The sequence below is a fragment of the Prunus persica genome, chromosome G2, assembly GCF_000346465.2.
Source record: "Prunus persica cultivar Lovell chromosome G2, Prunus_persica_NCBIv2, whole genome shotgun sequence".
NCBI classification, from domain to species: domain Eukaryota; kingdom Viridiplantae; phylum Streptophyta; class Magnoliopsida; order Rosales; family Rosaceae; genus Prunus; species Prunus persica.
In genome coordinates, this window is record NC_034010.1 from 10047478 (window position 1) to 10066323 (window position 18846).

The window sequence follows — 18846 nt, forward strand, 5'->3', positions numbered from 1 at the left end:
GCAAAAATCAAAGCAGTTCCTTAGCTTCTTCCTTTTGTTTCTCTAATTGTTTTAAAATTCCTCTCGTTCCCTTATTCCTATAACCTAGGAATTCATAGTTCTATCGACTAGAAGTTTTAGATCAAGTGGTATCAGAGTACTAGATCCAAGAGGGTGACAGTGGTTTATGGTCTCAACTCGAAACCAACGTAAAGCTTGTGGAGAAAAAATTTTAGGTCGTTTGCTCGTACACCGAAAGCTAAGGTCCAAGAGTGACATTATGACTGCAAAAAATAAATAGGATACATCTAATGATGGTTATTGCATCACTAAGCTTGAGCAACAAGTTGAAAACTTGTCTGCATCAATCCCTAAACTCATGGAGAGTTTGAAGACTAGAAAACCTTCACATCCATCAACTGCATATGAGCCTTGTTAATGCCTCATACCATCATGGTGAGCCGAGCCCATCACAAATCACCACGTGGCCGTAGATGGCTCCCTTAAACTAATACCGACTCGAGCAAATGTGATGTCTCGGATATCAATCAAAGGTCTCCCGACCAAAACCTGACTGAGCAAGAGTGAATCAGTGCTCGGGCGCCGGATACTGAGCCGACCACTGTGGTATCGTGTGTGACCAGAGGTGCATCAATGCTCAACAAGCGTCACCAGACCCTTGTCAGGAAAGTGAACGAGATTAGTTAATGCATTTCCCATATGAAGCAGGTGTCGCCTTACCCCTCGATCCTCGATAAAGAAGCTGATGATGGAGAGGGATCATTTAATATACTTCCCAACCAAAGCCACATGTCACTTGTTCACACAATCTTTGTCAGATAGCATGGTGATCTAAACAGGTCATTTAATGTACTCTAGTCCCACTTGGGAGAGGGGAGATAAATATCTCCTCCTTAAATAACTTTGTCCCTCCCTCTCCCCTCTATAAATACCCCAAAGTCCTTTTGATTTAGCATTCACTATGAGTGACTAGCCATTAAGTGGGAAAGAAGAAGAAGAACATATTCGAGCACATAAATTTCTCAAACGAGTCAGAAAGACTACATACTGAAGTGAAGGCACAACTGAAACATTCTCAGCAATGATATAAAGCTTGCCATGATAAGCATTATGGGCCATGTAACGTCAAAGAAGGTGACCAAGTATGGTTACACCTTGGAATGGAGCGGCTAACTGGTGAAGGCAAGAAACTGAAGCCAATTCGTTATGGACCGTTTTCAAGATCATCAAACAAATTGGTGATAATGCCCTTCAACTTGAATTACCACCATACATGCATATGTACTCAGTCATCAATCTCGAGAATCTTAAACTTTTTGAGCCATCTCTACTTGATGATGATCTTGGAACGGAAGGTTCGTGAGACTCGATGTCACATCCCGGGATCGGCTCCGCCGTAGCACGATATTGTCCGCTTTGGGCCCCCCTCTCTGCCCTCACGGTTTTGTTTCTGGGAGCTCACGAGCAACTTCCCAGTGGGTCACCAATCCTGGGATTGCTCTAGCTCCAACTCCCTTAACTTTAGAGTTCCTATGACTCCGAAGCCAGTGAGCAACCAAAAGGCCTCGTGCTAGATGAAGGCGGGCATGTACATATAAGACATATCACCCCCTCTCCGTTGGTTGATGTGAGATGTTACAATCTCCCCCCCCCCCTCCCTTAGGGGCCCGACGTCCTCGTCGGCACACTCGCACCACAAGGCAGAGTGGCTCTGATACCAAATTGTCACATTCCGAGATCGGCTTCGCCGTAGCACGATATTGTCCGTTTTGGGCCCCCCTCTCTGCCCTCACGGTTTTGTTTTCGGGAGCTCACGAGCAACTTCCCAGTGGGTCACTCATCCTAGGATTGCTCTAGCTCCAACTTGCTTAACTTCGGAGTTCCTATGACTCCGAAGCTAGTGAGCTCTCAAAAGGCTTCATGCTAGATGAAGGTGAGCATGTACATATAAGGCACATCACCCACTCTCCGTTGGTTAATGTGGGATGTTACAATCGACATGGAAAGTATGAGTATTTCTGTATTGGAGGTCAATTTCCTAGCAAGTCGAAGTGGTATATTCAAGACAAGGCAATAATAGAGTTTCCTCATCTCACAATTTAGCTTGACTAGGAGCTCAAGCATCTTAAATGGGAGAGCCATGTTCCAAGAGGATCTACCAACAGAAATAAACATAATATAATATAATTAATTAATTATATTATATTATATTATTAAATTATTTAAAATCATAAAAACAAATGGTTTATAATGAGTTGTTATAAACCATAAGAAGTTAATGGCTTTAAATGAGTTAGATTTTAGGCCATTCATTCTCAATGGCTCAAAATAATTTACTATTTTAATTTAGTTAATTTTAGCAACCAAACCTTGTATAAATACGTAAGTTATTCATTGAAATGAATCAAGCAATCCTGAAAGCAAAACTCAAAGCAATTCCTTTGCTTCTTCCTTTTGTTTCTCTAATTGTCTTAAAATTCCTCTCGTTCCCTTATTCCTTTAAACTAGGAATTCATAGTTCTATCAACTAGAAGTTTTGAATCACTCATACCATGCCAAATCATTGTAGTCAAAACACTTAAGCATATCAATAACACGCCATGCCTAAAGCTATCTCACAAGCTAGCTCCAAGCAATTATGAACTATCAAGATTATCTATGCCCAAAACAAAACAAAGTTCATGCAATTCTTTCAAGCAAAACAAGCTAAGAAAATTAATCATGTCAAACAAAAAAACAATCCCATGCTAGGCTAAACTCACGCGTTGCCTTACCATGACGAAAGGAGACATGTTGTTGCAAAGACAAAGTACTATGCCACTTCGCACACCAGTTTTTAGGCATGTTTAATTGATTATTTGGCCCATCTCATTGTCACTTTATTGCCCCAAAAATCAAGGGGACTAATGTTGAGGCCCAAAAGCCATTAAAACCCAATATGACATACAAAATAGGGGATAAATTAGTCATGTATTATGTAACATCCCACATCGACTAACGGAGAGGGGGTGATGTGCCTTATATGTACATGCTCACCTCCATCTAATACGAGGCCTTTTGGGAGCTCACTGGCTTCGGAGTCATGAGAACTCCAAAGTTAAGCGAGTTGGGGCTAGAGCAATCCAAAGATGAGTGACCTACTGGGAAGTTGCTTGTGAGTTCTCAGAAACAAAACCATGAGTGCAGGGGGCCCAAAGCGGACAATATTGTGCTACAGTAGAGCCGATCCAGGATGTGACATATCCAATTATATTTTCAACAAAATAAATATGTACGCAAGCTTTTATACAAATTTTAATAGTATCCATGTCATGCCAAAACCCTATTCCTTCAATTCTTATATGTCACTAAGGTAGGTCACAAAAGCCCACGTCACTATAACACATACCCAAGCATTCCAAGCACACGCCAAATAACTCCATGTCATGCTAATATATTTTTCCTATGCCAATCACCTACCAAGCTCACATGAACCCAAATAATGTGGTTCACAGGGCTTGCACGAGGGATTGTAGTATGGAAGGTTATGGAGGTCCACAAGGCCCACGAAAGCTCTTAGATAATGGAGACTTTGGGCTAGTTACTTGGGGGCACCTTCGGGATGCTTTGGGCCTAGTTCTCGCTAACTCAGAAAAAGAGGGAATGAAGGCCTGATTCACCACTTTATGGCAGTCCAAGAATGAACAAGCCCGGACAAGCCTTCTGACGAAAAAAGACCCCTACCGGAATAATCCTTATTCCAATACATACAACCTCGGTTGGCTAAACCATCCAAATTTTTCATGGAGCAATAATCAAAATGTGTTGAGACCACCACCTGGCTTTCCACCTCAAGAGAAGAAAATAAATATGGAAGATGTGCTTACTCAGTTGATTATGTCTACCACCCAATTTGGACACAAAAATCCAATTTCAGAATCAGCATGCTTCTATTTGGAATTTGGAGGTGCAAGTAGGCCAATTAGCTAATGTAACAAGTGGAAGAAACCAAGGAGTATTGCCAAGCCAAAGCAAAAAATAAAGAACAAGCAAAGGCAATCACTCTTTGTAATGGGAAGTAAGTGAATACAGCGGCCGACTTGGAAAAATAAGAATTAGAACAAAGTTTATTTCACATTTGAAGATGATCTGATACGGCCGTTCGATTTCAAGACGATCTATTTCCTGGGGGGCGCAAAACAGAAAAGTGTGAGTGGACAAAAACAAAGTTTATATCACATTTGAAAACAACATAATATAACCCCCATGGTTTAGAAAACGATATGCATTCAAACCGATGTAGCTATATATGTATATATAGTCTAGACAAAATCATAATGAAATCCGTGATCTTATAGTAGTACACCATCACCAATCCCATTCCAAAAGCTTTCCTAACTACTCTCTCGAAACGAGTGCATGTTGGCATGGCGAGCCAGGAAGTATCCTCTTCGACAAATAAGAATGAAAGGATAGGTACATATATATATATATAAGTATGACCACTACCAAACTTATACTGGGGAAACAATCCAACTGGGGGATTGTTTGACTAGTCCACATAGAAGAATCCTCAATTGACCATGTGGCTAGGGAACAAGCCGTCCAACCGGGGGACTGGGCTCACCAGCACGTACAGCAGAATCCTCAATACTCATACGCATGTGACAAGTCCTATGCGCGCAAACTAACCCCACTAAGGATCTATAAAATACCCCGTCAAGGGTGCCTGGGTTCCAACATATCCAAGTACCAAAACATTCCAAGTATCCAATTCCAGTATTCCAATTCCGGGGAGGTACATAGTGTAGTGCTTATAGCACTTCAAACTGACATAAACTATAATCCACTCTCTTTCCATAATCTCATTACCAACACCCCACGTACCCCACACATAACCAAGCATAGATAGAAATTCTAGAAAATAGTATGTATCAACTCATGATAATCAAAATATGCCAATAACCAAATGTATTTCAAATACTTCATAAAAATATCAAGTTTCAATAATTAAATTATATAATAAACTCAATAAACAATAAATCATCATGCATAACTTTCCGTCTTAAAAATAATGCTTTTTATTTGAAAACAAAGTCCACTCACAGAAAGTCAAACGCTACTTGACCCTGAAAGGGTCCCGCCTGCTGGGTACGCTGAGCTGGAGTACATATTTAAAAATACAAGGGCGAGATTAACATAAATTAGTTCGAACGAGAACTTTAAAATAAAATCCTAGTTTTCCCAGGATTTAAGTGTGTACGACGAACAAGAAGTTCCTAAGGTTCAACTACGTGTTTCGAATGGTGGAATAGCCTCAGGAGATGCTCAATCAACCGAGTGGTCAAACTTTTCAAATTTGGTCAACCAGGCTCGTGGGGCCCATCACCTTCGATTTCCGATTCGAAAGTTACTACGAGTTCAACAAGGTTTATTATACATGTCCTGCAAATTTGGTCCGAATCGAATGATCGGATCGCTCACGATCGGACGATTACCATTTAACTTAATCTTTAAATCATTGAATCGAAGCATCCGGGGCTTCGATTCACGATCCGCGAATTCCTACACGATCCTAGAAGTGCCTAGATCAATATATATATGAAAATGGAGTCGAACCAACGGTTCGAATATATCGAACCCGGATAACTCCTAATATGCGTAATCCAATCGATGGTCAAATGATAACCAAATTCAAATCCGAGCATACCGTCGTGCTCGGAACAACATGGAAATCATTTTAGGACCAAATGGGTCACCCAAATAGTGCCCACGTACCTCCACATGCGCCACTAGCGTGTGGGTGCCCTGAGAAATTCCGGCGACCGGAAAATTCTCGAAACACCCAACAATACCTATATCTACATGACCAGGACAACGAGTGGAGCAACTTTTGTTCTTGGACCATGGCCAAAAAGCGACCGGAACTTGCCGGAAACACGAGTCAAAAATCAGCCAAACTTTAAGCAATAAATCGAGTTCCAAAATGCTATAATCTATCCTAATCAATGCAACCATCAACTATAACACAACGAGAGGATGAAAAAGCATACATAGATTGAAGAAATTGGTGGCTGGAATCGCCGGAATGAACATCGAAAACTTTGGGTCAAAACCAATCAGTTTTCTTGATATTCCGGCGACGGTGGTTGGCTGTGGAGGCGGCGGAAGGGTAGGATGGAGAGGAGGTGGATGTGGTTCTTTTGGTACCGGCCTTTTGGTCAGAGGTGGACGGTGGCGGTGGCGGTGGTTGCAAATCCAATCTGCCGAAACGAAGAGGGGTCAGTTGCACGCGGGAGAGAAAAATATCGAGGGGGGGGGGGGGAAGAGAAAGAGAGAGAGTGAACCAGGATTATAAAAAAAATCAGACTTTGAATTATTTACGGTTGTGACACTGGGCTTCTGTGGATCATAACTTCTTCGTTTCAACTCCGATTTGAGCCCACTATATGTCTACGAACTCGTATTGACGCGATCTATGCAATAGTACCATTTAACTCCCCAAAATCCTTCCGAATTAAAAAGTGAACAAATTAACCCTATCCCTGAGGGCAAAATTGTAATTTCATCATTAAATAAATAAATAAATTTTAAATGGACAATAAAATAAGGTCGGGGTGTCACACGACAAGCCTCAAAGATCCTCGTTTGCTAAGAATATGGCAAAGCATGACATTTCATGACACGCCAAGCCTCAAACAGCCTTGCTCTAAAAGCCTCAAATAGCCTCACTTGCCTTGAATATGGCAAAGCATGTCATGCCATGGCGTGACAAGCCTCACATAGCCTCACTCGACAAACCTGAAATAGCCAAGCTAGCCTTTAGTATGAGAAAGAAGGCCATGCCATGGCACGCCAAGCCTCACATAGTCTTGCTCGACAAGCCACAAATAGCCAAGCTTGCGTTGAATATGGAAAGCATGCCAAGACTCACATAGCCTCGCTCGACAAGCCTCAAATAGCCAAGCTTGCCTTGAATATGGCAAGCATGTCATGCCATAATACCCTAAGCCTCACATAGCCTCGCTCGACAAGCCTCAAATAGTCTCGATAGCCTTGAATATAGCAAATTATGCCACCTATGGCATACCAAGCCTCATAGCCTCCCTCGACAAGCCCCAAATAGCCTCACTTGACAAACCCCAAATAGCGTTGCTTGCCTTGAATAAACCATCCCATGCCATGTAACGCCAAGCCTCACATAGCCTCGCTGGACAACCCTCAAATAGCCTCGCTTACCAATAATATGGCAAAGCATGCCATGCCATGACACGCCAAGCCTCACATAGCCTCACTCGACAAGCCTCAAATAGCCTCACTTGCCTTGAATATGGCAAAGAAGACCATGCCCTGGCACGCCAAGCCTTACATAGCCTCGCTTGACAAGCCTCAAATAGCCATGCCTTGCATAGCTTCGTTCTACAAGCCTCCAATAGCCAACTTTGCATTGAATATGGCAAAGCATGCCATGCCATGGCACGCCAAGCCTCACATAGCCTTGCTAGACAAGCCTCAAAATATGGCAAAGCATCTCATGCCATGGCATGCCAAGCGTCGCTCGACAAGCCTCAAATATCCTCGCTTGCTGTGAATATGGCAAAGCAGGCCACCCATGGCACTCCTTGCATAGCCTCACTCGACAAGCCTCAAATAGCCTCACTTGATTTGAATATGGCAAAGCATGCCATGTCATGGCACGCCAATTCTCACATAGCCTCCCTTGACAAGCCTCAAATATCCAAGCTTGCGTTGAATATGGCAAAACATGTCATGCATGGCAAGCCAGGCTTCACATACCCTCGCTCGACATGCCTCAAATAGCCTTGCTTGCCTTGAATATGGCAAAGCATGCCATGTCATGGCACACAATTTCCTCGTCTCCACGTCTTCATGGTTGGATTTGCAATACCGAGCTCTAAGTCCCATAATTGACCCAGCAGATGTGGGATTCCCATAACATGATGTGCGCTGCTGATCCCAGGCATGGTTGGTGCCTCACTGCCTCAGCCATGTTCAGGTGCAAGATGAGCACTAAAGAGGTGGACGAACAAATGATCAATGTTTAGTACAAGAACTCTTCCTACTTTGTTGAGTGGATACCAAACAATGTGAAATCAAGCGTTTGTGACATTCCGCCAGAGGGCTATCCATGGCATCCACATTCATCGTTTCCAAGAAATGTTTAGGTGTGTGAGCGAATAATTTACTGCCATGTTCAGGAGGAAGGCCATCTTGCACTAATATACTGGCAAAGGAATGGACGAAATGGAATTCACTGAAGCAGAGATCAACGTGAATGATCTCGTCTCTAAGCATCAGCAATACCAGGATGCGACCGTCGACGGGGAAAGTGAATACAAGGACGAGGAGGAAGTGATAAAGGATATGTGAATGTAGAGGTAAAACCTACAGTAGAGTGTGGATATGCGGATGAGAGATCTTTGCGTGTCACTTTGTGTATTGAGGGAAGATAATGAGTCTTAAAACCTCACTCGTCTTTGCTATTAATTGCGTACATTATTAATTTGTTCTTGGGCACAACTATATTATTACGCATACGTTATTAATTTGTTTTGGGCTACAATTGGTCATGCTTGGTTAATTATATATGTTAACAGCTAGTTTATTTCATAATATAGCTACGTCGAAAGATATTTCAAATTTGAACCTCGGCTTCCAAAAAAATATAATGAACCTCGGCTTCCAAAAAAATATAATAAAATTGATGCTATGGATATTAAAACGAAATGTGAAATTTTGAATCTCGTTTATTTATATGAAGTAAGTTATATACCATGTTGATAACTTAGATTGAAGAGTTTTTTTGTTTTTTTTTTTAAATGAACTAAATATCTCTTCTAATAACCCCTAACATATCATCAATCAAGAAGGAGCTAATCCAGATAGGCGCAGAGGCGAAATAGCACACTCCCAAGTAGATCAAACTAGCAACGAGTGGAAAAGGATTATCTCAAGCATAATGAACAATTGCACAGCCACAATCGAATCCATGTCAACAATAAGATGAGAGAGACTTTTGTCCACAGCAAGTTTCAGACTAAAGAACAAGCCCCAAATCTCCGCTTCCAATATTTGGCATATCCCCAAATTAACAGTAAAACCTCTAACCTAGTCCCCATTAGAATTACAAATTATACTCCCAGCACCAATATTCCCAGAAACTGACTTTCGAGATGCATCCACATTCAATTTAAAGGAACCCATTCCATACTCAATTTTATCATATCCTTGTTACTAAACCTTTTTTTTATCACTATATACTAATTTCTTAAAATATTAGCACATCAGTCAAACCGAACCATAGACATCCAGCAGAAGACAACGGAAGACCCATGGGGAGGGAGACCAACATGAGAAGAAGATGTGATCAGGTCGGAGAGAACAGTGGTTGTGGAGGATGACTTAGTAGTCGACACTTTGACGTGGTTGATGATATCGCCACTGAAGCTTGTAACTTGGCGATGTCGGTGGACATAGATGACAATGATGTCTGGAATTCAGTCTTCTGATCAGCCATCAACTTTGTGAACTGATCTTCCAATCTGGTGACATCTGCAAAAAATTTCACCTCAAACTCCTAATACTGTCCAACCAAATTGGCAACGGTTATATTGGGAGCCATGACAAGCAGCACAGGCAAGTAAGCAGAGGAACCGCGGTGAAGCAAGAGGCTCTGAATACCAATTGATTTGCAACAACCCCTAGGGGTATGATTAAACACTCGAAACAATAGAAATGAGAAGAATATAGGGGGGTCAAGGAGAAGAAAAGTTAGATCGAAGGGACGAAATAAAGGAGAGAAATCAGAGAACTGAGAAGAAATGACAGAAATCATAAAGTTTTAAGAGAGGGTTCAATATCCAAACCTGAAGTTTAAAGAACTACATGGGGTATTTATAGCAAACTAAGACATGGAGACAACAGGATAAAAATCCCTAAGCTAAAACAAAAATCCTAACCCAAATAAAATAGAAAACTTAGATATCCTACAAGAATTTGGAAAACTGGAGAATTTAGGAAACTAACAAATAAATTAGGAAACAATCAACTTAGATCCTATGCATCCCGCATCAATGAATTGGACATGTTGGCTCCATTTACCTTTCTAACGATAGGGACGATTTGGAAGTGTAGAGGGTAACCTTAAGGACTATTAATGTCACAAAAAAATGCTTAAAGGATAATTTGTAACCTGTAAAAAGCCTTTTTCCTAAAGCAAAAGCCAAAAACAATTCTCACATTTTCATAACAAGTAACAGTTGCTCATACGTACTGAATAAATTAGACTCTACTTCAGGGAGACAAAATATGTGTCAAGTAAACAACAATATCCGTAAAATTAACAACTGAGTAACGGAACAAGCAGGTAGCAGAGGTTAATTACACGGTAGAAGAGGTTCTTGAGTAATGCAGAAGTTTACATATACAAGAACAATAACATTTTGTACAGCAAACAGAGAACGACCACTACTTGAAGATTTTGTGTTGAGTAGCACCTTAACATTTGAAACCTCCGCAGGCAATTAGCCATAGTATGATGATCAGGATAAGGATTCCTCCTCCAATCATTAGTTTCATTTGGAGACTTTGCAGCCACATCTTACGTCGCAGTTGCCTTCCTTGCCTCTGGAAGCTGTCAGCCTGTATTCAATACGAATACCCCCAGAAGCGCATCAACTACAAACTCCTTATAAGTTCAAAATCAGTTTCAAATTATAAAACCAGATAAGTGATGGCATGTACCTGGAACTGCAGGTTTTCTGTTTTGTCCACCAAAAGTTCAATTTTCTCCCCACGATCCAAAACCTGCCATCAAAAAAGAGATGGGGTTTACTGCAACCATTCCCAATGAACCTTCTCATGCCTTAGATGCTTTACAATAGGGAAACACAAATGGTAAAAACACATCAACTTATTTTCTTTCGATGAAAGCACTAGTGGGCCAATTAGGATTTGGTAAATGAAATTATTGTATCAAAGTGAAATAATGCTTACATCCAACCACCAGAGAACAAATATTTTCTGTCGTTTTTCGCATCCCCTCCCACTCTGTTTTCAGCATTTGAGCACTTATAATATTCAGGCAGTAGAGTACATCCCAAACTAATATAATTACTATACTCACTTTCCTTACCACCCCTGAAAGCCCTTAATTCAAAATGAAGGGCAATAATTATCATATAAGACATCTTTCAACTTTTCAGGAAAGACATGGATGTACGCTGAGAAGCAATACAGGCCAGCATCTCATGATAATAAGTTTGCTCATCATCTTGTTTTTGGGATAACTAATTCCCCAACACCATCCAGACTCCCATGAGCCACATCGATCCATCTGGCCATAAAAATCTTTAGTATTGGTGCATATAGATGAATCCTAGCATATTAGACCATACAGTCCAGATGAATAAGATTTGCTATACACACATTTTTCTCTATATTACCAACGATTGTAAGTCTACAATGCTTATGGAAAAACCAACCCAGTTGATTGTTTTTCTTCACTCCCTAATGATGAAAAATAACTTTCGTAATCATGATACTTTCCAAATTGTTCCGAAGCTAATACATGTCTAGGGTTTCGGGTTTAGGTTTAGGGTTTAAGCTAATAAAGGCCGAACTCAATTCATTAGGGTTTAGGGTCGAACTTAAATATTTGATGCATATGCAAACTTAATCAAATACAAAAGAAAGCTGCAAAAAGGTTAATAAACAAGGCACTACTATTAAATTAGTCCACTTGCACCACATAAAGCATAAAGAAACTTCTGTCCAAGCACATAACTATATTTCCCCTACTCATCTCCAGCTCCACACAAAAAATCAATCACAGACGTGACCATAAATAAGATGATATCGAGCGATAGCAAACGTACAAGAAAACTACAGGTCACAAGGAGCTGCACATGAAAGAAGCAAGTTATCCACTAACTACCCATCCCTTTATACACACATAATACATCTTCAGAAATAACACCCAATTTACCTCAACATTCCAACACTGACAAGCAATAATTAATTCAACCTCTATTTCAAAAGAGCCAAACCTTCAATGGGAAAGTATTGTCACCACTTTAAACTCAGAACAATGATCAATTGGGGCGTTTTTATCAGGTCTAATTTTATGACAAAAGGCACCTGTAACATATGCTAAGCACACACCATCCCTTTTGGACAACATGAGGCTGTCTTAATGATCACATGAGGACGACAGCACTTGTGACTGGTGAAAAAGAATGGACGAGATCTGCTAAAAGTGATTGGGTTGGATACTCATGTTTTCTTTTAATTTCTTTACAGGTTGAGTTTTTTGAGGATGTGCATTGAGACTGCTCTGCAATTTTATCATCTTCTAACAATTTTATGACAATACAGTAAAGAAGGGATCATATTAATTAACTATGACACCAACAAGTGACCATGGTCTCGGCTACAGTCATGCATTGGTTTATCTTTTCATTTTAACTATGACACCAACAAGTGACCATGGTATCGGCTAGTCATGCATTGGTTTATCTTTTCATTTTAACTATTACACCAAGAAGTGACCAAGGTATCGGCTACAGTCATGCATTGGTTTATCTTTTCCTTTTAACTATGACACCAACAAGTGACCATGGTATCGGCTACAATCATGCATTGGTTTATCTTTTCATTTTTTTTTTAAAAAAAAAAAACACAACACTCACATACACTTAAATTGCGGTTAAAACTCTTTATGGATAATATAAACATAGAAAAATGTCATTCAATGTCAAAAAGAATATTTAACTCAAGTTTGGACACACTTTTAACCCCTTCTGGGACATTCAAACTATAGCATAATTTAATAAAAAAATCTGCCAAAATTGTAAAACTAGAAACAGAATATGCGAGGACCTACAAAGCATTATTAATCATAACCAGTAAACCAAAAAAGGACCAGATGGAAATATGAGATAAGTCAGTATAAGTAACAAACCAAATACGCAGACCTGTTGAGGATGTAGAAAACGTTAAGAGCTACTGACTAGCATTCAAGATACAAAGGCAGATACAATAAATAAAATAAATAGGATGGTCTAAGAAGAAAAGGATAAATTTCCGTTTCACCACCTGAACTACTCACAACATTGAAAATTTCCCAGGATTTCTTCAGTAAATTAATGGAATGAACTATACCAAAATAGCCAATATGGGGCTGGCTGTCAATTGTTTTTGAAATCCATCTAATTGCTGCCAGCAGTAAGGGAAACTTTTTTTTAATTTTGAGCGAAAAAAAATATACCTATTAAAATACCAAAAATATTTTGATTTTGAAGTTTTAAAAATACTGCACATATATCCCATCCCTCTCCCCACAGCCCTCTCTCTCTCTTTCTCTCTATGAATGTCTCTCCCAAGCTTCTAGGATGATGGCCCCTAGTGGTCCATTTGGGTGGCAATGGTGATGGGTTTGGGCGAGGATAGTGGCTGGGGGATGGGGGCGGTCCCCTTCGGGGAAGGGGAGAGAGAGAGAGGACAGGTAGGTGATGAAGGGAGATCTGGGCCGGGGGTAATTGGGGTTGAATGTTATGGCCTCGGGTGACATCGGAGCTGTCGTTGGGTGGGTGAGGTGATCCGCGAGGAGCCAGGGCCCATGAGGTGATGGCCAAGGTATGGGGTGGGGCAGAACCAGTGGGGGCAGTTAGGGAGGTGGAGAGTTCGTGGTTACTAGGTACCTTTTCTGTTTTTCTTTATTTAAATTTTCTGTTAGACATATAAGGGAAATATATGGGAGAAATTAGGGATGAAAGAATAATGGAGGGAAGGATGTGTACATGGAATGGTACTACAAAAAAATTCAACCACAGTATCGTTCTTATGAAGACCCAGGATTTCTGTAGGAAACCTGTAGTCTCAAGTGAGGAAGCAAGGAACAATGAATAAATGCATAAATTAACCATATCTTCAGAAAGTTCCATAGCCAAGATTATATTATCTTTTACCTTCTCAATATTGTCCATCATCACACCTTTGACCTCCGTGATTTGGGCCTTCAATTTGGAAAGCTTACTTATTTCTTCTGGGTGCTCCATGCAATATTGCATGTGCTCCTTAAGCCTTGGTCTGTCAAAAAAAAACACAAAATTTAGTGGTAATACTATATGAAATAGAAGACATTTGGATTCAAACAACAAAAGGCAGAAACAAACCCAAATTCTCTGTCAAGATTGTATGCAATACTAAATCGATCTTCAAATAAGTCATCGTCTTCATTATCATCAGCAAGAGGATGTGGGCCTTCAATCTTATTATTTGAACCATAACGCTGCTTGAAATCTTCTTTCACCCGTTCAAGGAACACAAAAGGCATACTCCTCCCAACCGATTCATCCGCAACAACAAGAAACACTGCGAACCAAATAAGAAGTGTAAACCACAGATTCTGTAATTAGAATCTAAAAAGCAATCTAACTGCAAGTCGTAAAAGAATCCCCACCAAATCCATTGTCAAGTAGGAAGTTGAAGGTGTGGCTATCACACGCATATGTGTACTTGCTGCTACTAGAAGGTAACTTCTGTAAGCATTGAACAGCAATGGTACTGAAGTTTCCGGAGAACGACGTGTGTTCAGCTAAAACAACACCTCCTTTTGCAACAAAGCTATATATCAATCCTTTGTGACTCATCTCTGAATTATCACTTCAAACACGTGAAGACGCACAAGAGAAATATCACCAGAACCTAAATGCAGTGGTAACCTACAGAAATTATGTAAGTATGAAAAATAAATCAAATACACTAAACCAAAACACAGGATTAGCTTATACGCGATAAAGCATAGTTTACTTAAATCTGAACAGTAATTGTCAATTACACCGAACGAACCCGAAGTAAAATCCAAGTCCTGAAATATCTACAAGTTTCAGTCAGTAACTAACTGCAATACCTAGATGAGTTTTTGATATGCTTAACCTACCAAAACAAGAGAACATAAAAGAAAATGTTCATTTTTAAAAAAAAATTTCATTCCTTCTACATCTTTCCATCGTTTCCTTTTAATTTTCTCGGCAACCAGACAAAGGAATACGAAAAGGGTCAAAGATTTAAATAACAAAACCAAGAACCCACAATTCCTCTTAAAAACAGAAACGAGTCACGGTAAAATCTTGATCTACAAATAACACAAGAAATATGAAAGAAGGAACTTACTTGTCAGATCAAAACCTGATTTACGGAATTCAAGTCTTAGCGAATAAGTGCCCCAGAAGAGAGAGAGAGAGAGGAGTCCGAAAGATGGGATGGTACTGAGTTAAGACGTTCTGTTCTGAAGGCGACGTGGTCCAGGCCTCTTTTGCTTGCGACCCGTACTTTTTTTTTTTTTTTTGGTCAAAGTTCACACCAATTCGGTTTTTTATTTTTTATCACAAATGTCTCTTAGGTTTGTGAAATTATTATTATTTTTTTTTTTTGACATGATTGGTCTTTAACGTTGCATTTAGATGGGAGAAAAAAACTTGAAGTCTCTTAAAAATAGAATATAATTTTACAATCCAGTCCCGATCTCTTGGACCACAGGAGTTCAAGAGATTGTGGTCACCCATCGTTGGATATTAATCCAATAGTTCAAAAAAGTTTTTTAAAAGGATTACAAGAGTGAGTGAACCGTTGAATTTACATCCAACGGTGAGTGACCACAAATCTCTTGGACCCCTGTAGTCCAAGAGATCAGGACTGTTTTACAATCATGTAGTGAAAACCTCAAAACTACAAAATATGTCATTATTAAATTCACTTAATTTCACGTAATTTACATTAAATCAAGGGAAATTGGTGGCTTTGGCACCAGCTTGAGTAAGCAAGGTAAAATGGCACCTTTTTTTTTTTAAACCTTATAAATATGGTACCTGTAAATATAATGTAATAACCCGATCTTAAATTAATATTTAATTATTAAATTATTCAAATAAAAGATAATTTTACTCCAGAAATATTTTGATGTATAAGTTGACTTTTTGTTGGGGAAAGAATTTGGGGTTTTTAGTAGTACCGTTGTGTAGAACACGTCGAGATGAGTCCGTAGACACATAGCAGGCTCAAATCAAAGTTATAAGGAAGAAGTTATGATCTACGAAAACCTAGTGGCATAACCGTAAATATTTTGAAGTCGGTTTTTTTTAAAACCCAGATGGTTTCCTCTCTCTCTCTCTCTCTCTCTCTCTCTCTCTCTCCCCCTCATGTAGCCTCTCTCTCTCTCACAACCAAAACAGCCACCGATCTTTGGCCGGCGGGATCTCCTCCGTCTGGCCACCTTTGGCCATGAGACCACTTGCGTTAGAACCGTCTCTACAAGACCACTTGCGTTAGAACCGTCTCGACCTCCTCTACCCGTTCCTCCCCTTCTCTGATGAGCCCAACCACTCCTTCACCGGCGGTAGCTCGATAAAGTTCCGATTTTGTCAAAACTTTTTGTCGTCGTTTCTGATGATTCTGGCCACCAAATTTATCGATCCAGGTATGCTTTCTCATCCTTTCAACGTGACTTAGCTGATGGTTGGGTTGGTTAGGATCGATTTTGAAGTTTTGAAACTCGAATTACTAATCAAAATTTTGGCCCTTTTACGGATCAAGTTTTGGGCAAGTTCAGGCCATTTTTCGGCCATGGTACAAGAACAAAAGTTTCTCTACTTAATGTTTAGAACATGTAGGTATATGTCTTGACCGACGATTCGGATATTTTTCGATCGTCGGAATTTCTCTGGGCACCCACGCACTGCCGTCGCATGCACATAAGCATTGTTTGGGTAACCCTTTAGGTCCTAAAATGATCCCCATGTTGTCTCAAGCACAATGATATGCTCGGATTTTAATTTGGTTATCTTTTGACTATCAATCGGATTACGCATATTAGGCGATATTTGGGTTATATGTTCGGACCGTTGGATCGGCTCCATTTCCAAGTATGTTGATCTAGGAATCCCTAAGATCGTGTAGGAATTTGCAGATCACGAATCAGAGTCGCGAATACTTCGATTCAATGATTGAAAGATTAGGTTAAACGACGACCGTCCAATCTTGCGATCGTGAGCTGTTCGACCGCTCGATCGAGACCAAACTTGCATAACGTATTTAGTAGACTTGGTTGAATCTGTAGGAACTTTTAGATCAGAAATCAGACGTTATGGGGCCATGTGGGCCCTGTTGACCATTATGAGAAGTTTGATCCCTCGGTTGACTGAGAGTCTTCCGAGGTAGTTTCATACTTCGAGGAGTACTAGAACGATCTTATAAATGAGGCTTGACTGTTATGTGAAGTATTTTGATTATGTTTGGAGTATGAGGTTATGTTATAGTATTTTATGGTATTCTTGGGTATTATTTTGATATTTGAAAGTTATGCAATATTGGAAGTTATGGGATCTCTAGGGGTTATTATATAACATTATTTATTATTATTATTATGATTATTATTATTAAAGTATATGACTGAGTGATATTGAGTTATTTATGAAAGTCTATTGTTTTAATTGTGGAAAATAGCATTTTATGGAAATTATATGTAAACAAGTGTTGATTATTATTTGAATTATTTTGGGGTCTTGGCTGGTTTATAAGATTATGTTATGAGATTATCAAACTTTAATTTGATATTGAGGTTTGTGAATATTTTTGGATCTTTATGTACTTTATGCTTGAGAAGGGATTTTGGCAACCCATTTAAAAACTAATTTTTGGAAAGTTGAGAAAAGATTTGGGAAGTTAATTTGTGGAATAAGAGGAATTTTATGATAAGTTTTGGAATATGGTTTTCAAATCCACCACAGGAGTACCCCCCCCCCAGTTGCCTGTTTGGCTTGTAAACCTACTTCTAGCTTTTTCTCATTCTTGGCAGAACTGATATCTGGAAGCATCTAGGTTTTATCCCTGTTCTTGAGGAATGTGCCGTGTTGCTTATGGATTTTCCTCTTCTGTGTTCTAGTTAGCTCCAAAGTTGGCCTGCTACTTTTTCCAACAGAATACCATTTGCCTTCTATGATAGTTGCCAAAGGCTTATCATTTTCGGGCATTTTAATTGGTATTTCCTTCTTTGGCTGCTTCATCATCTTTCTAATGCATTGGGCAAGCCTTTGATAAGCTTTATTTCTAGTTGTGTCTCTGGTTGAGGTTGGAACAGAGCTCTGTTGGTATGATGTTTCAATTATGTCAAAGACACTGGTTGTAGGCTGTCTTTGCTCATCCAGAGTTATCTCCAACTCACTTTCGCATTTGTATATGTTGCACAGAACTACCCCAACTGAGATGGTTGCCTTTGGTTTCCGATTTGCCTCATTTGTAACTCTTCTGTTTATGTTGGGGCTGACTTCTGCTATCAGCTTGCCTCTCTCCTGTTCTGGCCAATTTAAGTTGACCATGTTAACTTGAGGTTGGGAAAAAGGGTCTGTGGTCACTGTGGGAGGTTTCTCAGATAGTTTTAGCCTCCACACCTTTATTCCCTGTTGTATGACATCTCTGAAAACAACACAGCTGTTGGTGGAGTGGTTCCAAGAGTTGTGCCATCTGCAATACTGTCTGCCCTTGAGTTCCTTTGGCTAGGGCAATTGTGAATTTGGGTGAGGAATATCTCCCAAGTAAGTTCTTTTCTTGCCTCAGACTGGTGAGGACTTCACAATTTTTCACAGTACAAAACTGGTAGTTCTGGCCAGAATAGATAAAAAGAAAACAAACTGTTTAAGCAGAACTGCCTATTACAAGACTCAAAAGAGAAATTCCAACTCCGAAAAAGACAACAGAACGTTGGACTTCGATTTCTGTTTGGATGGTTGCCTCTGAACTGGGTTAGACTGGATATATCTATGCTGGATTGGATCGTCAACACCTTCAATT

The 18846-nt window shown here is 39.8% G+C and overlaps 2 protein-coding genes across 2 annotated transcripts; both read right to left on the reverse strand.

Moving 5' to 3' along the window:
- Positions 7895 to 9204, reverse strand: LOC109947300. Its single transcript, XM_020557236.1, is given in 3 exon segments — positions 7895 to 8123; positions 8125 to 8287; positions 9138 to 9204. Coding segments are annotated over 3 exon segments (459 nt in total).
- Positions 8936 to 15315, reverse strand: LOC18785790 (vesicle-associated membrane protein 727). The gene is made up of 7 exons (XM_007218233.2): positions 15175 to 15315; positions 14462 to 14723; positions 14175 to 14373; positions 13968 to 14088; positions 10744 to 10806; positions 10497 to 10641; positions 8936 to 9552 (listed from the first exon to the last, which is right to left on the reverse strand). Exons 2-6 carry the CDS (start codon positions 14649 to 14651, stop codon positions 10498 to 10500), a joined length of 717 nt encoding a protein of 238 aa, XP_007218295.1. The 5' UTR covers positions 14652 to 14723; positions 15175 to 15315; the 3' UTR covers positions 8936 to 9552; position 10497.

Coding starts and splice junctions, on each gene's coding strand:
- LOC18785790 (XM_007218233.2), bottom strand. CDS start 14,651: ATGAGTCACAAAGGATTGATATATAGCTTTGTTGCAAAAGGAGGTGTT. Junction 14,089..14,174: donor AATCTTGACAGAGAATTTGG/GTTTGTTTCTGC, acceptor TTTTTTTGACAG/ACCAAGGCTTAAGGAGCACA. Junction 10,807..13,967: donor TGATGGACAATATTGAGAAG/GTAAAAGATAAT, acceptor TTTTGATGGCAG/GTTTTGGATCGTGGGGAGAA.